The sequence below is a fragment of the Dendrobates tinctorius genome, unplaced genomic scaffold (assembly GCF_039654945.1).
Source record: "Dendrobates tinctorius isolate UK_male_01 unplaced genomic scaffold, ASM3965494v1 ptg000126l, whole genome shotgun sequence".
Taxonomy (NCBI): domain Eukaryota; kingdom Metazoa; phylum Chordata; class Amphibia; order Anura; family Dendrobatidae; genus Dendrobates; species Dendrobates tinctorius.
Genome location: NW_027361794.1, coordinates 18,603,365 through 18,625,035, shown reverse-complemented (window position 1 = coordinate 18,625,035; position 21,671 = coordinate 18,603,365). Strand labels below are relative to the sequence as shown.

General features: G+C 47.8%; 1 protein-coding gene across 1 annotated transcript in view; it reads right to left on the bottom strand.

Moving 5' to 3' along the window:
- Window positions 1-21,671, bottom strand: part of LOC141047083 (uncharacterized) — a 168,776-nt gene that overhangs the window by 109,659 nt on the left and 37,446 nt on the right. Inside the window, 5 exon segments of the mRNA XM_073542031.1 lie at window positions 4,866-4,956; window positions 5,155-5,252; window positions 5,336-5,459; window positions 5,543-5,722; window positions 5,852-6,001. Coding sequence (XP_073398132.1) covers window positions 4,866-4,956; window positions 5,155-5,252; window positions 5,336-5,459; window positions 5,543-5,722; window positions 5,852-6,001 — 643 coding nt within the window.

The window sequence follows — 21,671 nt, the reverse complement described above, 5'->3', positions numbered from 1 at the left end:
CAGCAGTTAACCTAATGCATGCAACACAGTTCCACTCCGGGCCAGCAGGGGGAGCTTTGAAACAGGATTCTGGGGAGGAGTGTTCTCTGAGGGCCAGGAGGAAGAAGGGGGATTAGGAGCAGTACTGTCGCAGGTACAGAATGGAAAAGAGAAAGTGATCTCCTGCGCCAGCAGGAAACTGCGTCCCACTAAGAGGAACCCTGATAATTACAGTTCTTTCAAGCTGAAGTTCCTTGCCATAGTCTGGGCTGTCACCGAAAGGTTCAAGCATTACCTAGCTTCGGCCAAATTTACAATCTTCACAGACAACAACCCGTTGACCCACTTGGACACTGCCAAGCTATTAGCACTGGAGCAGCGATGGATGGCTCGGTTATCCAATTATGAGTTTACCATCAAGTACCAGGCAGGGCACAAGAATGCTGATGCACTATCCAGGATGCCTAATCTGCCAGATGCAGAAGACCCTGAGGCTCTGGAAGAGGTAGAATTGCCTCCCTTCCACCGGCCACTGGCGGCCCAACGTGCTCAAGGAGTGAGAAACAGGCGGCCTGGCATGAAGGAAGTCACTGTGAATCCGTTGCCCCATCATGATTGGGCAGAAGCGCAAGATAATGACCCTGCAGTCCGCCTGGTGAAAGAGCTGCTGAAACAAGGTGACTCGCGCCCGGAGTTGAATGCTCCTGAAGAAACTCATCAGTTGTGGAAGGAAAGAGGTCGGCTGTTCATTTATGAAGGGAAGCTGTGTCGGAGGAGCATCAATGCCCGCACACATGAGCTGGTCTGGCAGTGGGTGGTTCCAAAGAGAGATGCATCAATGGTTCTAGGAGCATACCACAATGGAGCTGGACACTTTGGATGGAAGAAGTTGGAAACGTTGCTCCGGGAGAGGTTCTACTGGACTGGCATGAGGAAAGCCATTGATGCTGGGAGTGTGGACAGTGTAACCTGCTCAGAAAGGATCGAGACAGCCAGAGAGCTCCCTTACAGCCAATCATCACCAAACAGCCCCTGGAGTTGGTAGCCCTGGACCATGTGAAGCTGGTTCCAAGCCGGTCAGGCTACCTCTATGCCCTTACCATTGTGGACCACTATTCTAGATTCCTGGTGGTTGTGCCCGTCAAAGATCTAACGGCCAGGACAGCGGCCAGAGCATTCCAACAGCACTTCTGTATAACACATGGTTATCCTGAGAGGGTGCTGACTGACCAAGGTCCAGCTTTCAAGGCAGAAGTGTTCCATGAATTTTGCAACTTATATGGGTGCAAGAAGATCCGGACAACACCCTATCACCCACAGACCAACGGCATGTGCGAGAAGATGAACCAGGTAGTGATTGATTTACTGAAGACATTGCCCTTGGAGGAGAGAAATCTGTGACCAGAAAAGTTGCCCGATCTGGTGGACCTTTATAACCATATCCCAGTGAACTCCACCAACTGTACTCCAGCGTACCTGATGAGAGCAAGGCCTGGTAAGTTGCCTATTGACTTGGACATGGGAGTCCTGACGCCTGAAGTAACGTCACCAGATGCTGACTGGGACAAGGAGAGGCAGCAGCAGTACAGAAGGGTACAGGAGTGTATGGAGAAGAGTCTGGCTCAGGCAAGGCAGAAGCAGGAGAGACTTTATAACCAAAATGCACCTACTGTTCCTTTTTCGCCGGGAGAACAAGTTCTCAAGAGAAAAAGAAGACTGCATAAGCTGGATGATCAATGGGAAGAGGAACCTTACACCATTCTGCCCTCCAACTTTGATAATGCCAAAGTATGCCTTGTTAGCAAAGATGGAGGAGAGACCTCAGCAGCGGTATCCAGGGATCACTTGAAGTTATGCCCTGACCAGTTGAAAGAAAAAGCGGGCGGAGCAGATAACATCCCACCTACAGAGGAAGAAAAGACAGTCAGTACCGTGCTGGGAGAGTTCCCTGCGAATTGGACTAGAGTTAATGATGCAATCGTGGTGCCGGTGTTGTTATTTCCCCAAGTAGAATCACAGGAAGATAGGACTCAAGAAGAACCTGAAAATCAGGAAAATCAGGTAGCAGTTGCCACACCAGCAGTGGAGTCAGCGAACCCTCGCCCTGCCAGTGGAGAACCTGTAGTGCCCGTGGTGAGTCCAAGAGTTCCTAGACAATCACGTATCCCTGTGCCATGTAGAATTACTAGGAGCGTATCTAGAGCATTACACACTACACCGGTAGTTAGAACCAGACAAGCAGTAAGGCCCACTACAGTACAAGTGATACGCAGATCCACTCGTACCACACAGGGTGTACTACCAGTTAGGTTCCGTATCTAAAGTAAATGTGAATATTGAAATTGAATGTAAATATGTAACTGGTTTCTAAGTTTTGTACCTACAGGTAAGAGTTTCCTTGGAAATTGCTAAGTTTTGTTCATGGACACTGAACCACAGGACTTGTGTGTGGTCAAAAACTTTATTTATAAATAGTTACCATTTGCCAGGAATGGACCATGGACATTGATGCTGGACTTATCATCATAGGACCATTTTTGAGCTCTTGGTTTTTGTACATTTTTCTCTTTTTCAAATCTTGTACAATTATTGTTGTTTAAATGTTTATATGTTGTTTTTCATGTTTTTGTTCAGCCCAGGAGTGCTAACTTGCACTAGGGGGGAATGTAGCGCCCCCAGGAGTATGGTCGCCACACTAGCTTTGCCTTCCTCCAGGGGAGGGTAATGCCAGGCTTGGAAGCAGTGATGGGTCTCTCCAGCAGTTAACCTAATGCATGCAACACAGTTCAACTCCGGGCCAGCAGGGGGAGCTCTGAACCGGAATTCTGGGGAGGAGTGTCCTCTGAGGGCCAGGAGGAAGAAGGGGGAGATAGTCTGCGGAGGGTGAAGTGTGTAGACGGGAGGAACGGAGCTGAGAGGTTGAGCTGCAGAAGGCGAGCTCCCTCAGCTTGAGAGTGCACAGAACTGGAGCCTGGTCTCCACGGTGGTACGGATACTGACGGTCCTACCACAGATACCAGAGGAGTAGGAGGCTGTAAATGCCCTGCTCCCAGCAAAGACTTGGGACACAACAGCAACTGAATAGAGAGCCAGGACTCAAGAGAGGAGTCCCCGAGAGAGGCTACAGCTGTCTGTCATACAAGTATAGTTCTAGGAACATCTGAAGAGAGGCATTCCAGAGTAACTAAGTACTGGGGTGCTTCACACCACAAGGCGCTAGGAAGGAGACTGCACAGCCCTTCTGCTGAGAGAGAATCCTGATCTGCTTCCAGGCTAACCTGCTCCAATACCATCTGTAATCAGGACCCTGGACTGCATATACTAAGTAAAGGTACAGAAACTGCAACCGCTGTGTCTTGTCTGTTCCCTACGCTTCCAGCACTGCTACATCCCTGTGCTGGTTACATCTACACTGCCCTGGGACTACAGCTCCACCTGTGGGGAGCTTTTACATCTTTGCTGCACCCTACCATCAGTCCCAGCGGATCTGCATGCAGCGTTGGCCTAACACCATACTTGCCAAACACCACGGGTGGCGTCACAAACTATTCTACCATTAACTACATCTCCCATTGCTTGGGCGCCCAGGGCCACGGACCGGGTCACCGCTGCTGTGACACATTCCCCTGACACCGGCCCGGTACCAAGCACCCCACAGCCCTGGGAGGGCGACCCACAAGTAGATTAAGAGCTCGGGCAATATTTTCCATTAAATGAGTATCTTTAAAAAGATTAGACATTCAAGGCGGACTTTTCATAATATTGCAGAGATGGGGTGTCTTAAAATTTAGATCTCGGGCATTTGGAAGAGGTAAAGGCGACTTTTTTTTAAAGACTGTAATGAAGTTACAGGCTCACATAAGTGAGGCAGGCCAATTCCAGCACAACTCATACAATATGAAAAACTGTAAACTAATAGACATAGAACAAAAAACATGTCACATCCTCAACAACAATGTATGAATGAGGGGCACGCTCCAATACTAAACAGGACTTGCACTCATTTATGGTGGACCATTGGAGCTACTATGAGTCCTGACCAGAAGAGTAGAGAAAGTATTAGTGCTCCCCATTTCAGGAGAGATTGTGCAGTAATCTAAATTCCTTAGGATTGAAAACAGAATGTAATTTATTACGTGGAGTGAATCCATGAAGTCAGGGCTCGAGCCATGCCAACACATCTCCTGCAGGGGTGAATACATGAATATTAGAGACATCAGCCAAGCACAGCTTAGAGATATATCATGGCACAGGGGTAACATTTTTATGTAGTTTCTCGCAACCCTGTTTGAAGCTAGCCATTTTTAAATTGAAGTCAGGATAAAGGGAAACTCTGTTATTATTGTACAGAAATTCACACTTGGCCTCACTGCACATTTAATGTTAATGATCATAAAAGCAAAATTTGGCCAGAAAGACTGGACCTGGTCTTGTAGGGACCATATGAGACATTCAGCAGCACAGAAGGGAGAGAAGGTAGATTCATCCAATAAGATATCAGGGATCTAGGAAGCCAACAGCATCATTACCCTCCGCTTTCTCTTACAGGCCTATCATAATATTTTTCTTCAAGTGATTTTCTCAAGTTGTCAGCACATTCTACGTACACTGTCATTTGGCTTTTTAGCTTACAGATCTGGGCAGGTAAGAGTCAGCGTCTTGTAACCCCAGGTAGTAAGTGGTTCCTCCAGGTTGTAACTTCTATAGGAAAGGGCTTTCAATGACCAACCTCATTTGAACTGTTTTGGGTGGAGGAAAATGTGGTCTAGCGGCAAAATGGTGATCACACGACTGTGATACGGCCAGACTACAGCACCGATAAAGCTGCCATAGCCGGTGACTGAGAAGAATCTCTGACTTGTCTATATTTAGTGGTCAGTACTCACCCGACCGGTTATAAGCAGTAATCTCCTCTTTACGTCGCTCATCACCCTTCACATATGTCTCTGTAGTATTAATATGGGTCAGATCTTCACCCTAAAATAAATATTATAAAAGTCACAGACAGATGGAGAAGTCCCATCTATGATCAGCTCTAATCCTGCCATCTCCACCGTTCTCATTACACAAGTATAAAACATATAATACTGGGGGATAAAACAAGACTGAGCACAAGACCTTCACAGCCGTCTACACATCAAAGGGGAGATCTCATGACACCTTCTCTCCATCTACCTGATGATCCTGAGGAACATTTGGATCTTCTTGTTTACAGTCCTGTAGAAGAAGAGGATGGGGACATCTCTCTGGTGTTGTCATCTTACTGGATAGATCTGGAGAAAACACATACAGGGACTGAATTCATTCTTTACATACAGATAATTATAGACCGTGTGTATTTAATCCTGTCTATTACCTGGTGATGTGAAGGGCTGGGGGACCTCCATCATGACGTCCTTGTACAGAACTTTGTGTCCTTCTAAATACTCCCACTCCGCCATGGAGAAATAGACAGCGACATCCTGACACCTTATAGGAACCTGACACATACAATGATACCGTCATCCCCCCGATCCCTTCATAGCGTTACTGTATAATGTCCCAGCTTTCCCAGCAGTGTCACCTCTCCAGCCAGCAGCTCAATCATCTTGTAGGTGAGTTCTAGGATCTTCTGGTCATTTATGTCACCATGGATCAGTGGGAGAGGTGGAGGCTCCGTGATTGGGTTCAGGGGTCTTCCCCATCCCTCAGACACAGGGTCCTGACAGCGCTCACTAGAGGTCTTCTTCACTACGGTGTAATCCTGGTTATGGAGAGACACAATAATAAATCTCACTACAGACATTTCCAGAGTCCTCACCTCTCCAGTTCTGTCCATCTGTTATTCCCATAGATAAGAATGATGTAATGTGACGTCATCAGAATCTCTCACCTCTCCAGTAAGGCGGAAGAGGATCTCTAGGGTGAGGTGTAATATCCTCTCCGCCATCTTGTCTCTGTCCATATCCATCTTTGATGGGTAATTCAGGAAAATTCTCTTATGTAGAAGATCTTCACTGAGAGGATCCGATATTGTAGAGACCTGAATGAGAAGAAGATGAGCCGATGTAACATCATAAAAATTCTGTGTATTAATACAATTACTGGAGATAATAAGGAAAACATATGAGGAGATTTATTATTTTACAGTATTTAGTTTTCTTCTTTACATCTACTAATAAAACCTATATATTTAGGCCACAGACAACAAGCAGTTTCTCCCTCGGAGTCGGCAGCTGAATACGTTCCTCATAGACTCATCTTCCATAACGCTAATTCTCGTCTCATTACCGACACTGGAATCGGCATTAGCAATACTGCAGGAGATATTCATTACATGTGACAGGAGAAATAACTACTTCATGATGAGGACGACATCTTCATCTTCTACTACGGCTCTAGAAACATATTTGTCCAGAGTCCGTCACTGACTCCATCCCCACCGGCCGTCTATATGAAGGTTTCCCGTCTTCCCCGCTCTGTCATCTTCTATCACATTAGATCTCAGGTCTGATTCACACACAGAAGATTGAGGTTTTTATAAAAGCTAATGTGGCGCCCCTACGGGTCCAGTCGCCACAGAGGTACTGCATCTCAGCCAGAGGTGTTGTATCTCACGACCAGGTAAGATGGGGGCACCTCGCCACACTCTTAACACTGCATTCAACACACACACACTAGCTAGTCAGGGCACCTGGGTGTACCCTACGGGAGGAGGGCCTCATCCCAGGCTGGTTAGGAAAGGGTGTTGAGAGCTAGTGGAGAAGGTAGGTAATGGGGAGGAGCTTAGAAAGTGGAGTGATGTAGAGCAGCCAATGGGAACAGTGAGTGGGCGGAGCTTAGAGAAAGAGTGGGAGATTTGAAAGACAGTTGAGAGAGTCCCCTCAGGGGAAGAGAGAGAAGGATGCGCTTGGAGCAGCTCCTGCTGGATAGATTGGCTGGGAGGAGAAGCTCCTGGGAGGAAAGAAAGGATTTTCTAGAGACCCACGCTGATTGCTATCAGGTGGGAGAAGAAAATAGGTCGCAGAAGGGTCTCAGCCCCTAGCCTAGTGAAGTAAACAACGAACTTAACTAGCAAGCTGACAGCTGTGGTTGCTGTATGAGCCACAGCGAATCCCACAGTTATCTTCTTAGAAAGGCAGCCAGATAGGATCAAGGAACCGCCTGAGTGACGAATTCTGACAGGATCCGCGGCAGCTGGCCTGGGACACTGACTGTGAAGGTGCTAGAAAGGAAGGAAGGAGAGTGGAAATCAGCACAAGTGAGATGGCCTAGGAAGGAACATATTGAAAGAGAGTGTTGGAGGGGTAAGCTCATCTACCTGGGAGTTTACTGGACCCCTGACCTGGAGGACTCAGCATCGAAGCGGGCGTCTGGTGCACCGGACAGTGAGTAAAGCCCATTGAACTACATGCGATTGTGTCCTTAATTTTACTCCTGCGCCAATCCTTCACTCCACTTCACATCTACCAACTCTACAAACAACTACATCTATTCTGTCCTGGGACTACAGCCCTATCTGTGGAGGGCTACAACATCACAGCTGCGCCCAACATCCATCCCAGAGAAGCAACACTGCTGCGCTGGTCACCTCTGACCAGATTGCCACAGGTGGCGTCACGTATTCCACCATCTATAAACTTTATTCTTATCTCCTTAAATGCCCCCACCACAAACTATAGTCATTGACCGCCTGGGGCCACGGACCGGGTCCCAGCCGCCGTGTCACCGCCCCCCATTGAAGCCGACGGGCCCGACTCCGAGTACCCCGCGGCCCCCGGGGCGCGTCACTTCCTTGTAAGAACAGCAGGACAGGAGATATATGAGGCCAATGTCTCCACGTACAGTGGTTTTTTAGCATCTTCCTGTAGGCTTCCGTATATTACATGAAAAACACAAAAAAAAAATAAAATTGAGGATGGAGATACTGTGGAACATAATTCTGTGTGTGGGAACCAAGAAAGGGGCTCTATGGCATTAAGTATGGGGAAAAGTGAGAACTGATTATCTCCTGGTTTGGGTGGAAACATATTGTGTGTGGAGGATGGCGATACTGGGGGAACATTATACTGTATATGGGGCCAAGTAAGAGGCCCCGTACTATGAGAGTAATACAGGTTTCCTTGGTTCCTGTCTTTCATAGTTGGGTCGCTTGTATCTATCAGCGGAAAAGGAATAAAACCATTGTGATTCTTATAAGGAGACAACACAAAACCCCCTAAATATAACATTTTATAACAACCCCACAATTTGTGACTCTTCAGGGTAATTCGCTCTCTCACCATTGGATTAGAGCTGATACTATGAAGCTAAAGTGACGAAACAGACTTTCTGTCACCTCCATAAAGGGGCACTTTTCCGTGTTTGTCAGAACTGTCCAAGAATTATTAGAGGTGAGAGTTTCCCCCAATTAGAAGGGACACCTGTGGATATTGGGGTCTTTACCTGCTACAGTTCTGGTGTGGAACCTCCACCTGCAGAGCCGCACTCCACATGGAGAATAATGGAGCCTCCAGCACCGACCTCCACCCGCAGAGCCGCACTCCACATAGAGAATAATGGAGCCTCCAGCACCGACCTCCACCCGCAGAGCCGCACTCCACATAGAGAATAATGGAGCCTCCAGCACCGACCTCCACCCGCAGAGCCACACTCCACATAGAGAAGCCTGGAGGCCAGCCCCGCCGGACGGCGGCGTGAAGAACAGAGACAGCGGGAGAAGCCGCGGGAAGATGTGACGGAGGCCGCGACGTCGGGGAAGGTGAGAGTTCCCCCGGCTCTGCCAGCGGCTCCGCAAGAAGTCCCCGCTACTCAGCCGCAGCACACGGCCCCCTGTGTATCCGAAAGCCTGGCTGAGGAGGCCCTTACTGTTTACGCTGAGCTGAGCAGGGCCTTCGTTCCCATTCCTGATTCATCATGCCCGGTGGCGCCATGTCTGGTTTCGCCGGTGTGGAGACTGTCTACAAAAGGCGCTGCTGCATGTCCCTTGCAGGTAGCGACCTCATTCCCGGAATCGGCAGCTACTCCGGCTCCGTCTGGAACTCCGGGTGCAGCCTATCCCGTGGCCGCGGCTGCTGGGCCGCTGACATCATCAGCCGCCTCTGCCCCGCCATCATCCTCGGTTAAGTCCCGCCCACCGGACTCCAGGGCTCGTACCGGACCCTCTGTTTGGGTCGCAGGAGATATAAAGAAGAAGAGGGCCAGGGAGCAGGAAGTCTGGAACCTGCTCCATGAGAGGGGAGAGGCTGGCATGGCGGCTGCACAATCCCCGGGACGGCTTGTTTATACTAACTTGCAGAAAGGGACACTTCTTGCATCCTGGGAGCTCCACGGTTGTGGGGTCCCTTGCTACCAGCCACCAGGAGATGGCTTGAACTGTTGGGAATTCGCTATCTGCATAGCGGTGTAATTGGGACAGTTTGCGTCCAGGTTAAAGGAAAATGTTTTTCTTGTTATAAGTATTGAAATTGGTTTGCCTGACATAGCAGGGATGCAAAAATAAAAGTGCCAATGTTAAAGGAAGGGGGAGTGTTGTGAGTTCATTTTTCCCTTCACCAGTGAGGTCTGATGAACTCCCTCTTCTGGCGAAGGAAGGTAGTGAGGCTGATTACCAAACAGCTGAGCAGGTAGATGATGACTGGGTCACAGGAACTGATGACTGGATATAAGGCAGCCGACGCCCTGCTGCCTTGCTGGTGATTTCCTGCTGGATTCTTGGAGACCATTCTGATTTCTGCTTCTCAAAGCAAAGTTTTGCTCTGCCTTTTGTACACTTTAGTTCTGGTTTTGTTTGCCTTGTTTTTTGGAGTTCAGCCATCCCCGGCCGGGGGTGAGCTGAATTCCATTTTTGTCTCTGATCTGTTGATCTCTGGCTCTGTCTTCAGAATATACCTGAGTGCTGATATAGTCTTTTTGAAGCCTAGCGACTTCAGGGCCTGTTTTTCCTATCAGTCTGTTGGTTCATTTTTGGATAGGGTTTTTGCGGATTGCAGACAGCAGCTTTTCTATCCTGTCCTATTTAGTTAGCTTGGGCCCCATCATTTGCTCAACCTATCTTTCTATCTGTGTTAGTGTTTTCATCTTGCTTCACAGTCATTATATGTTGGGGGCTGCCTATTGCTTTCGGGTCTGCTCTGGGGCAGTTTAGATTTCCCCTTTCTGACTTTAGGCTAATTTAGTTCTCCGGCTGTGATCGAGGGGTCTAGGACACTGTAGGAACCCCCCACGGCTACTGCTAGTTGTTGTGGATAGGTTCAGGGGTCTGCAATCCGATAGCTTCCAACTTCTCTGGTTTTCTGGACTTAGCTATTATTTTTGTTTTTTCCTCCTTCGGTGACTCATCCATAACAGGGGAGAAAGACTGTTATATTTGTTTGTTTGTTTGTTTTGTTGGTTAAAAAGAAAAAAATGGTAAATGAAAAAAAAAAAAAAAGAAAAAGGGGTACTATTGCTATTATAAAGTTGTTTTGTTGTATAATATGCAAAAGTAAATGCAACAGGTCCGGGTAAGGAAAGGTCTATGAGACCAAAGGAAAGTGTGAGATCCGAAAGGGGTCTGGATGTGGAGGAGGTCTGGGAGACCGGGACGCCGACCATGACCTGTTACCAAGAGAAAGATAAAGACGACAGGCGTCCATTAGTCGCAGGTCAGTACCCTGACACCACGGACACCCCCAGGAGAAAGCAGGCGGGCGCTGACAATGATCTGGTAGGTGTGAGGCCTCGATCATGGCGTACCGAGTAGTGGATGGTGACAGAAGGGGAGAGTAGGGGAAGGTACACGCCATAGAGAAAATATGGGTGTACCTAGCCCAACTTGAAAGACATTGTCATGTGGCGTGCGCGCTGGCGAGTAGCAGTAGGCTGCTTGGAGCATGGTGCTCCCAGTATGGTTCGGCCCCCGTGGATAGCGGGTTTGGCCCAACAACTGGTCCGACAACAGAGCGTAGGTGAAGTTTTAGAATGACGCAGGTAGGGACGACAATAGACAAAGGAAGGGGGAGTGTAGGGACAGTGACCTGACGGACAGACGTACTTGTCAGTTATAACAGATGGATAACAGCTGGGCAGAAAAAGTGATAGGCAGTACCTTGGGTGACCACAAGGTGGCAGGGGGGAGTGTGAGGAAAAGGACTTGACAGCACCTTAGGGCTGGGAAACCGTTGGTCATGGGGGGCGGAGTTATAGGGAACCGGGAAAGATATAAAGACTGAGGGAGGGTTCCAGAAGATTCCAGTACACAGGGGGAGCTCTGGTGACAGGAGGACTACGACAGTTCGTGCTCTCTGAGAACCAGACCAGGGGGACTGAGGAGAGAGAACGTCAGGGGGGTGGTCCTGACAGGAAGAACCGCAGAAGGGACGAGGCACTGGGTGTAAGACACCGTATTTGACACGACGACTGAACAGTAGAAGCGCTGTTGGTTTACGGGCCTAAGGCGGCCACAGTGATGGACCTGTCAGGAGCATCGACGAGTGCAGAGGGGACGGTGTATGCATACACGTCCCCAGTGTAACGTACGGTGTGTGGGAAGCAGCCCTGGAAACGGAGGGCCGTGAGGTGAAGGAAGTGCAGTGCGCTTCTGAGGCCGTCAGGCGGACGGCGAGTGAAAATAAAATTGGACCTGTTTCACCCAGAACCTGCCTCCATCTTGTCTCTGTTTCATCTCTGCGCGGTAAGAAGAGGGACCACCCCCACCCCCCAGCTCGGCCCACGAACCCTACATCTACACTATGTGTGGGGGATGGGGGATGTTACACTGTTCTGTTATGTCCATAGACGATTGGTCCTCATCAAATAGGGTGATTCAAAACTAATATGGAAATCAGAAATGTGTCATCTGGAAGGTATTATCCCACATAGACCAGGTAACCTCAGTGACAACTTGCAGAGAATATTTCCACATAAAGAACATAACAAACACTGAAAATGGATGATAAAATAAGGAGCTTCTACTGTGAGAGACATAAGGACATAGTATCCAGCGCATGTGAGTAACGACGTCCCACACAACAATAGTGTCTCCCTACTTACAGAATACAGTGCTATAAATGGAGACAGTAAGAGTAGGTGCAAATACAGATGTCAGGGAAGGGCCCAAACACGCTGTCTAATCCAGCAATAAGAACATTACAGTGCATAGTGCATATGTATACAATTCTCTATTAGGCTATGTGCCCACGTTACAGAAATGCTGCGGAAATGTCCGCAACTCCCTGCCCCGGGTGAAACACATGCGTTTTCCCGCAACACACTAGCGTTTTGCAAGCGTTTTTAGCTTGCAGAATGCTAGCGCTTTTCCAAGCAATTTGTAGCATCGCTGGGAAAAGTGATTGACAGGTTGGTCACACTTGTCAAGCATAGTGCTTGACAAGTGTAACCAACTTTTTTCTATTGATGCTGCCTTTGAAGCATCAATAGTAAAGAAAGAATGTTATAAATAATAAAATAAATAAAAAATAGTGATATACTTACCCTCTGACGGCCCCCAGAGTCTTCAGTGATGCTCCCGGAACGTTCCATTCCCAGGGATGCATTGCGCAAAGGGCCTTTGCGATGATGCGCCCCGGGGCCGTGGGATACTCGGTACTGGGCCGGTTAACTTCAATGGGAAATGTCACAGTGGCAGTGACCCAGTCCGTGGTCACAGGCGGTCATGTAATTTGGCGTGTGATTAAGTGAAATTAAAGTTTATATGAATTTGTGACGCCACCTGTGGGTTCTGATCAGTGATGACCAGCGCTGCAGTGTTGCTTCTCTGGGACAGGTGTTGGGGTGCAGCCGAGATGTTAAAGCTCTCCATAGGTAAAGCTGTAGTCCCAGGGCAGAGTGATGAGCTTGAAGCTGGTGAGGCAGTGTGGAGTGGAGGATGTAGCAGTGCTGAGTTCAGATGCAGGAATAATACACAATAGGATGCAGTTCCAATGGGCTTTACTCACAGTTCTGTCGGCGGTACAGGTGCCCGCTTCAGTGCTGAGTCCTCCAGGCAAGGGGTCCAGACAACTTCCAGATAAGATGAAGTACACCCTTCCAGCTTCCCTGTCTGTATGTACCTTTCTTAGCCGTTTCCCAAACTATGCTGCTTTAACTTCTTCCTTCCTCTCCAGCACTTCACGGTTATCGTTCTGGGCCAGCAGCTGCGAATCCTGTTCAGACAACGCCTCACCGTTTCTGTGATTCTATATAGCTGCCTTTCCAGTCGGACTAACTGTGGTAGGGGCGATGGTCCATAAAGTAACCAAAGTTATCGGCTTGCTAGTGGTGCCCAGAAGTACACGAACTAGGCTAGGGGCTGTTCCCTTGTTGTGGCCTGGTCCCTTCCTCCACCTGATGGCGGTCAGGGTGGAACAAGCCCCACGGAATACACTTTCCAACCGTGTCTCTAGAAGAACCAATTCCTCCTACGGAGAACCTTGCGTGCAAGTCTACTTTGTCCGGCGACTCCTGGTGCAAGTCAGGAGCTGCTCAGGACACGTTCGTTCACTTCCCTCCTTCAGAGGGATCTAACTCTCTTCTGTCCTTAGATTCTCCCTCCTAAACTACGCTCCGCCCACCTCCCAGCACTCTTCGTGTTCCAATCAGGGAGCCATAAAGGGTGCTCTGCTACACTACTGGTGTGTGTGGGATGTGAGTGTTGGAATGCTGGTCGGGTGCATCCACCTTACCTGGTCGTGGGATACCACACCTCTGGGTGAGGTGCAGTACTTCTGTGGTGACTGGACCTGCAGGGGCGCCACAGTGATGTCACGGTCACGAGACCAAGACATCACAAAGGTCCTACGCGCAATGCATCCCTGGGAACAGAACGTACCGGGAGCATCGCTGAGGACTACGGGGGACGTCAGAGGGTAAGTTTATCACTATTTTTTATTCTAATTCTATTTTTTACAGAAATATGGTACACAGGGCATGGAGGAGTCTCCTCTCCTCCAGACCATGGGTACCATCTGCACATGAAGCGCTCATTTTACGCATGGTGGGCATAGCCACATGAGTAAAGTGAGCGTTTCAATGCAATCCTATGGAGGCGGAATTGCCGCGATTCCGCAGAAATAATCAACATGCCAAGGATTTTATTGCTATACGATTCCGCAGTGGTAAAATCCGCAGCATGGGCACAGCAACTGCGGAATCCCATAGGATTGCATGGGGATGTGTTTTTAAGCGTTTTTTAGCGGAAATGCTAAACAAGCGCAATATGGGAACATAGCCTTAAAGCGAACCTGTCACCAGGTTTGGCCGAGATGCGGCCACCGCCTTTCAGGGCTTATCTACAGTATTCTATAATGCTGTAGATAAGCCCCAGATCCGACCTGAAAGAGAAGACAAATTAATTTTATTATACTCACCAGGGGTGCAGTCCGGTCTGATCCTTGTGGCAGGTCCAGCTCCGGCCCCTACCTTGTTCTTATGATCGCCGCCCCCCTGCTTGCTTCATGGCTCCCCAGCATCACGCCCCTGCACAGGCATACTTATCTGCCCTGTTGAGGGTAGAGGAAAGTACTGCAGTGCGCAGGCGCCGGGAAAGCTCAGAGAGGCCCAGCACCTGTGCACTGCAGGAATTTGCTCTGCCCTCAACAGGGCAGATAAGAACGCCTGCGCAGGAGCGCGATGCTGGGGAGCCAAGAAGCAAGCAGGAGGGCGGCGATTATGAGAAGATGGGAGGCTGTTGTGAGTTCATTTTTCCCTTCACCATTGAGGTCTGATGAACTCCCTCCTCTGGTGAAGGAAGGTAGTGAGGCTGATTACCAAACACCTGGGCAGCTAGATGATGACTGGGTGGCTGGAATTGAGGACTGGATATAAGGCTGCCGACGCCCTTCTTCCTGGCTGGTGATTTTCCTGCTGGATTCTTGGAGACCAGTCTGATTCCTGCATCTCAAAGCTAAGTTTTTCTGCTCTTCTTTGTACTCTTCAGTTTTGTTTTTGTTTTGCCTTGTTTTTTGGGAGTTCTGCCATCCCCGGCCGGGGGTGAGCTGAACTCCATTTTTGTCTCTGATCTGTTGATATTTTGCTCTCTCTTCAGTATATACCTGAGTGCTGATATATCCTGTTTTTCCTATCAGTCGGTTGGCTCATTTTGATAGGGTTTTTGCGGATGGCAGACAGCAGCTTTCCTATCCTGTCCTATGTAGTTAGCTTGGGCCCCATCATTTGCTCAACCTATCTTTCTATCTGTGTTAGTGTTTTCATCTTGCTTCACCGTCATTATATGTTGGGGGCTGCCTATTGCTTTGGGGTCTGCTCTGGGGCAGTTTAGTTTTCCCCTTTCTGTCTTTAGGCTATATAGTTCTCCGGCTGTGATCGAGAGGTCTAGGGCACCGTAGGAACCCCCCACGGCTACTGCTAGTTGTTGTGGATAGGTTCAGAGGTCTGCAATCCGATAGCTGCCAACCTCTCTGGTTTTTCTGGACTTAGCTGGTATTTTGTTTTTTCCTCCTTCGGTGACTCATCATAACAGAATCACCAGCCATACCGCAGATCCTAGGGTACTCAATAGCAGGAGAGAATTATTAAAAAAAAAAAAAGTGTCAGAATTTTTTTTTTTTTGTATGCATATTTTTTCCCCTATATCTCTGAGGCCGTAGGGGGAATTTTTCTCTCAATGGAGATGAAGCAATTATCCGATCATGTGGAGCAGCTCGCTGCTGAAGTGTGGGGAATTTCCGCCTATCTTGCGCATTCACATGCTGCTGAACCAAAGATTCCTACTCCTGATGTATTTTTGGGGGATCGGTCTAAATTCTTGAATTTCAAGAATAATTGTAAATTATTTTTTGCCTTGAAGCCTAACTCGTCGGGGAACTCCGTGCAGCAGGTTAAAATTGTCATCTCTTTGCTGCGCGGCGATCCCCAGGATTGGGCGTTTTCTTTGACACCTGATGATCCTATTCTGAATAATGTGAACGCATTTTTTCAAGCCTTGGGGTTGTTGTATGATGAACCTAATGCTATTGATCAGGCTGAAAAGACCCTGTTGGCATTAAGCCAGGGTCGGGATTCGGCAGAGTTGTACTGTCAAAAATTCCGAAAGTGGGCAGTCCTTACTACCTGGAATGATGGTGCATTGGCAGCCCTCTTTCGGAAGGGTTTGTCAGAAACTGTAAAAGATTCTATGGTGGGATTTCCTGTTCCCTCTGGTCTTGACGATTCTATGTCATTAGCCATTCAGGTGGATCGGCGTTTACGTGAACGCAAAACTACACGAGAGATGTTGCCACCTGTTGAACAAATGTCTGAACCTATGCAATGTGATAGAGTTTTGTCTAGGGAGCAACGTCAGGAGTTCAGAAGATGTAATAAGCTGTGTTTCTTTTGGGGAGATGCCTCGCATATTATTTCTGTCTGCCCTAAACAAGAGAAACGTTGTGCACACACGTTTTCTGTGGGTGGTGTTCAACCTAAGTTTCTTCTGGCAATTACTCTGATCTGCTCCCTGTCCACATTTTCCGCCAAGGCTTTTGTGGATTCAGGAGCAGCTCTGAACCTGATGGACTTGGATTTTGCTAAACGTTGTGGATTTCCTATGACACCTCTGCGGACACCTATCCCTTTGAGGGGTATTGATGCTACTCCTTTGGCGAAGAATAAACCTCAGTTTGGACCCAGGTGGTAATGCGGGTCGCCCCAGACCATCAAGAAAATTGCAGATTTTTGGTGTTGCATAATTTGCATAATACCATTGTTCTGGGGTTTCCCTGGTTGCAAATCCATAATCCAGTTCTGGATTGGAAATCTTTGTCTGTGGTGAGTTGGGGTTGTCGGTGTGCCCTTAGTGATGCTCCTGTTTTCTCCACCTCTCCCCAGTCGCATGATGTTCCTGACTATTTGGCTGTCTTTTATGATGTATTTAGTGAGAATGAGTCTGCATCTTTGCCTCCTCATAGGAGTTATGACTGTGCAATTGAGCTGAACCCGGGGTGTAAATTCCCCAAGGGTCGGCTTTTCAATTTATCTGTACCCGAGCACGAGGCTATGCGATCCTATATTAAGGAGGCATTGGAGAAGGGTCATATTAGACCATCCTCTTCACCCTTAGGTGCTGGGTTTTTTTTCGTGGCTAAAAAGGATGGTTCATTAAGGCCTTGTATTGACTATCGTGCCCTCAACAAAATTACTGTTAAATATCAGTATCCGTTACCCCTGATTTCTGATCTATTCTCCAGAGTTAAAGGTGCTTGCTGGTTTACCAAGCTTGACCTCAGGGGGGCGTATAATCTTATTCGCATTAAGCATGGGGATGAATGGAAGACGGCGTTTAATACTCCGGAGGGACATTTTGAGTACCTGGTGATGCCTTTTGGGCTCACTTATGCCCCTTCTGTCTTCCAGTGCTTCATGAACGATATATTCCGAGACTTTGTGGATAAATTTTTGATTATCTATCTGGATGATATTTTGATCTTCTCCAAGAATTGGGACTCTCATGTGGAACATGTTCGGACTGTGTTCCGGATTTTGAGGGAGAATTCCCTGTACGTCAAGGGATCGAAATGCCTTTTTGGGGTACAGAGGATTTCATTTTTGGGATTTATTTTGTCTCCGTCAACTATTGAAATGGACCCAGCCAAGGTACAGGCCATTTATTATTGGGTTCAGCCCACTTCTTTGAAGGCCCTCCAGAAGTTTTTGGGTTTTGCTAATTTTTATCGGAAATTTATAGCTAATTTTTCTGGTATTGCCAAGCCATTGACGGATTTGACTAGGAAGGGTGCTGATGTGCTGAACTGGTCTCCGGAGGCTGTTTCTTCCTTTCAGGAGCTGAAGCGAAGATTCACTTCTGCTCCAGTTTTGCGGCAACCTGATGTCTCACTCCCGTTTCAGGTGGAGGTGGACGCTTCTGAGATTGGTGCAGGAGCGGTGTTGTCCCAAAAAGATCCTGTGACATCTAAAATGAATCCTTGTGCTTTCTTTTCCCGAAAGTTCTCCCCATCCGAACGTAACTATGATGTGGGGAATCGGGAACTGTTGGCCATGAAATGGGCATTTGAGGAGTGGAGACATTGGTTGGAGGGAGCCAAACACCAAGTCGTGGTCCTTACTGACCACAAGAATTTGATTTACCTGGAGTCGGCCAAGCGCTTGAATCCTAGACAGGCTAGGTGGGCCTTGTTTTTCACACGTTTTGATTTTTTGGTCTCTTTTCTTCCGGGCACTAAGAATGTCAAGGCAGACGCCTTCTCTAGGAGTTTTCTTGCTGATTCTCCTGTTGTGACTAAGCCTGCTACCATCTTAGGCGAGGGGGTAGTTCTTTCTGCCATCTTGCCCGATTTGAGACGTGCTCTGGAAGAGTTTCAGGAGGACAAACCTGAGCGTTGTCCCAGTGGAAAGTTGTATGTTCCTGACCAGTGGAGGAAGAGAGTGATGTCTGAAGTTCATTGCTCTGCATTGGCTGGTCATCCAGGTATTTTTGGTACTAGAGATCTGGTGAGTCGGTCTTTTTGGTGGCCCGCCTTGTCTCATGATGTCAGGAATTTTGTGCAGTCCTGTGGGACTTGCTCCCGATCTAAACCTTGTTCTCACTCTAGTGGCTTGTTGATGCCTTTGTCGGTGCCCAGGAGGCCATGGACCCATATTTCAATGGATTTTATCTCCGATATGCCTGTCTCTCAGAGAATGACTGTTATTTGGGTGATTTGTGATAGATTCTCTAAGATGGTCCGTCTTGTACCACTCCCTAAGTTGCCATCTTCCTCTGAGTTGGTGCCCTTGTTTTTGCAACAGGTGGTTCGCTTGCACAGGATTCCTGAGAACATTGTATCTGACAGAGGAGTTCAGTTTGTGTCTAGATTTTGGAGGACTTTCTGTTCCAAGCTGGGAATTCAGTTGTCCTTCTCCTCTGCGTTTCACCCTCAGACCAATGGGCAGACGGAGAGAACAAACCAGACTTTGGAGTCGTATTTGAGATGTTTTATTTCTGCCGATCAGGATGATTGGGTTTCATTTTTGGCCTTGGCCGAATTTGCTTTAAATAATAGAGCTAGTTCTGCCACTTTGATGTCACCTTTTTTTGTAACTTTGGTTTTCACCCTCGATTTTCTTCAGGGCAGGTGGAGCCTTCTGCCTGCCCAGGTGTTGACACTGTGGTGGAGAGAATGCACCAGATCTGGGACCAAGTAGTGGATAAGTTGTCTCTCTCCCAGGAAAAGGCCCAGCGGTTTTCCAACCGGCATAGGACCGTTGGTCCCCAGTTTAAGGTGGGTGATATGGTTTGGTTGTCATCAAAAAATATCGCTATGAAGGTGGCTTCTCCTAAGTTTAAGCCTAGATTTATTGGACCTTACAAGATTTTGGAGATTATTAATCCAGTCTCTTTTCGGTTGGCTCTTCCTGTCACATTTAAAATTCATAATGTGTTTCATAAGTCCTTGTTGAAGAGGTTTGTTGAACCAGTAGTTCCTGTGGTGGCACCTCCTGACCCTATATTGGTTGAAGGTAACATGGAATATGAGGTAGAGAAGATACTGGATTCCCGTCTGGCTAGACGGAGACTCCAGTATTTGGTTAAGTGGAAGGGTTATGGTCAGGAGGATAATTCCTGGGTCTCTGCCTCTGATATTCATGCCGAAAGATTGGTGCGTGCCTTTCATCGGGCTCACACGGATCGCCCTGGTTTCATGGATGAGGGTTCGGTGACCTCTCCTCAAGGGGGAGGTACTGTTGTGAGTTCATTTTTCCCTTCACCATTGAGGTCTGATGAACTCCCTCCTCTGGTGAAGGAAGGTAGTGAGGCTGATTACCAAACACCTGGGCAGCTAGATGATGACTGGGTGGCTGGAATTAAGGACTGGATATAAGGCTGCCGATGCCCTTCTTCCTGGCTGGTGATTTTCCTGCTGGATTCTTGGAGACCAGTCTGATTCCTGCATCTCAAAGCTAAGTTTTTCTGCTCTTCTTTGTACTCTTCAGTTTTGTTTTTGTTTTGCCTTGTTTTTTGGGAGTTCTGCCATCCCCGGCCGGGGGTGAGCTGAACTCCATTTTTGTCTCTGATCTGTTGATATTTTGCTCTGTCTTCAGTATATACCTGAGTGCTGATATAGTCTTTTGAAGCCTAGCGACTTCAGGGCCTGTTTTTCCTATCAGTCGGTTGGCTCATTTTGATAGGGTTTTTGCGGATGGCAGACAGCAGCTTTCCTATCCTGTCCTATGTAGTTAGCTTGGGCCCCATCATTTGCTCAACCTATCTTTCTATCTGTGTTAGTGTTTTCATCTTGCTTCACCGTCATTATATGTTGGGGGCTGCCTATTGCTTTGGGGTCTGCTCTGGGGCAGTTTAGTTTTTCCCCTTTCTGTCTTTAGGCTATATAGTTCTCCGGCTGTGATCGAGGGGTCTAGGGCACCGTAGGAACCCCCCACGGCTACTGCTAGTTGTTGTGGATAGGTTCAGGGGTCTGCAATCCGATAGCTGCCAACCTCTCTGGTTTTTCTGGACTTAGTTGGTATTTTGTTTTTTCCTCCTTCGGTGACTCATCATAACAGGAGGCGCCAAACCTGGACCTGCGACACCCATGAGACCAGACCGCCCCCGGGTATGTATAATAAAACTTATTTACCTTATCTTTCAGGTTGGATCCGGGGCTTATCTACAGTATTATAGAATGCTGTAGATAAGCCCTGAAAGGCGGTGGCCATATCTTATATCGGCATAATCTGGTGACAGGTTCCCTTTAATTCCAGTGAGCTCATGTAATCCTGTGATAAGGAGAGCAGAAGAGCTGATTAACTTGCATAAAAAGTGTAACACAATAGGCTGCCAACGATCTGTAGCATAGGATGGAGAACAAGATATTGTATTCGCCATGAATGGATGAATCATTCCAAGTGGCAGCCAACTTGGGAACCGCTATGTAAACTGAAAAGATAGAAGAACAACTATTCCAGCTGTGAAGGTAGATAGTTCTGAGCTGTGAAAGTTTCCAGTATCGAGATCATGGTAACGACTGTGCTGCGTGCCAGGCGTGGTCCAAATAAGTGTGCGCTCCATTATCCCAAGCCCAGATATATAATGTGCTGTCAGTAAATAGAATGGCAAACGGAATGCATGATGGGTGCTGGGCCTAATACAGTGGGTACGGAAAGTATTCAGACCCCTTTACATTTTTCACTCTTTGTTTCATTGCAGCCATTTCGTAAATTCAAAAAAGTTCACTTTTTTCTTATTAATGTACACTCTGCACCCCATCTTGACTGAAAAAAAACAGAAATGTAGAAATTTTGCAAATTTATTACATAAGAAAAACCGAAATATCACATGGTCATAAGTATTCAGACCCTCTGCTCAGACACTCATATTTAGGTCACATGCTGTCCATTTACTTGTGATCCTCCATGAGATGGTTCTACTCCTTCATTGGAGTCCAGCTGTTTTTAATTAAACTGATAGGACTGGACTTGACAAAATGAGAATCATGAGGTCAAAGGAACTGGCCAAGGAGCTCAGAGACAGAATTGTGGCAAGGTACAAATCTGGCCAAGGTTACAAAAGCATTTCTGCAGTACTCAAGGTTCCTAACAGCGCAGTGGCCTCCATAATCCTTAAATGGAAGAAGTTTGGGACCACTAGAAGTCTTCCTAGACCTGGCCGTCCAGCCAAACTGAGCAATCGTGGGAGAAGAGCCTTGGTGAGAGAGGTAGAAGAAGAACCCCAAGATCACTGTGGTTGAGCTCCACAGATGCAGTAGGGAGATGGGAGAAAGTTCCACAAAGTCAACTAT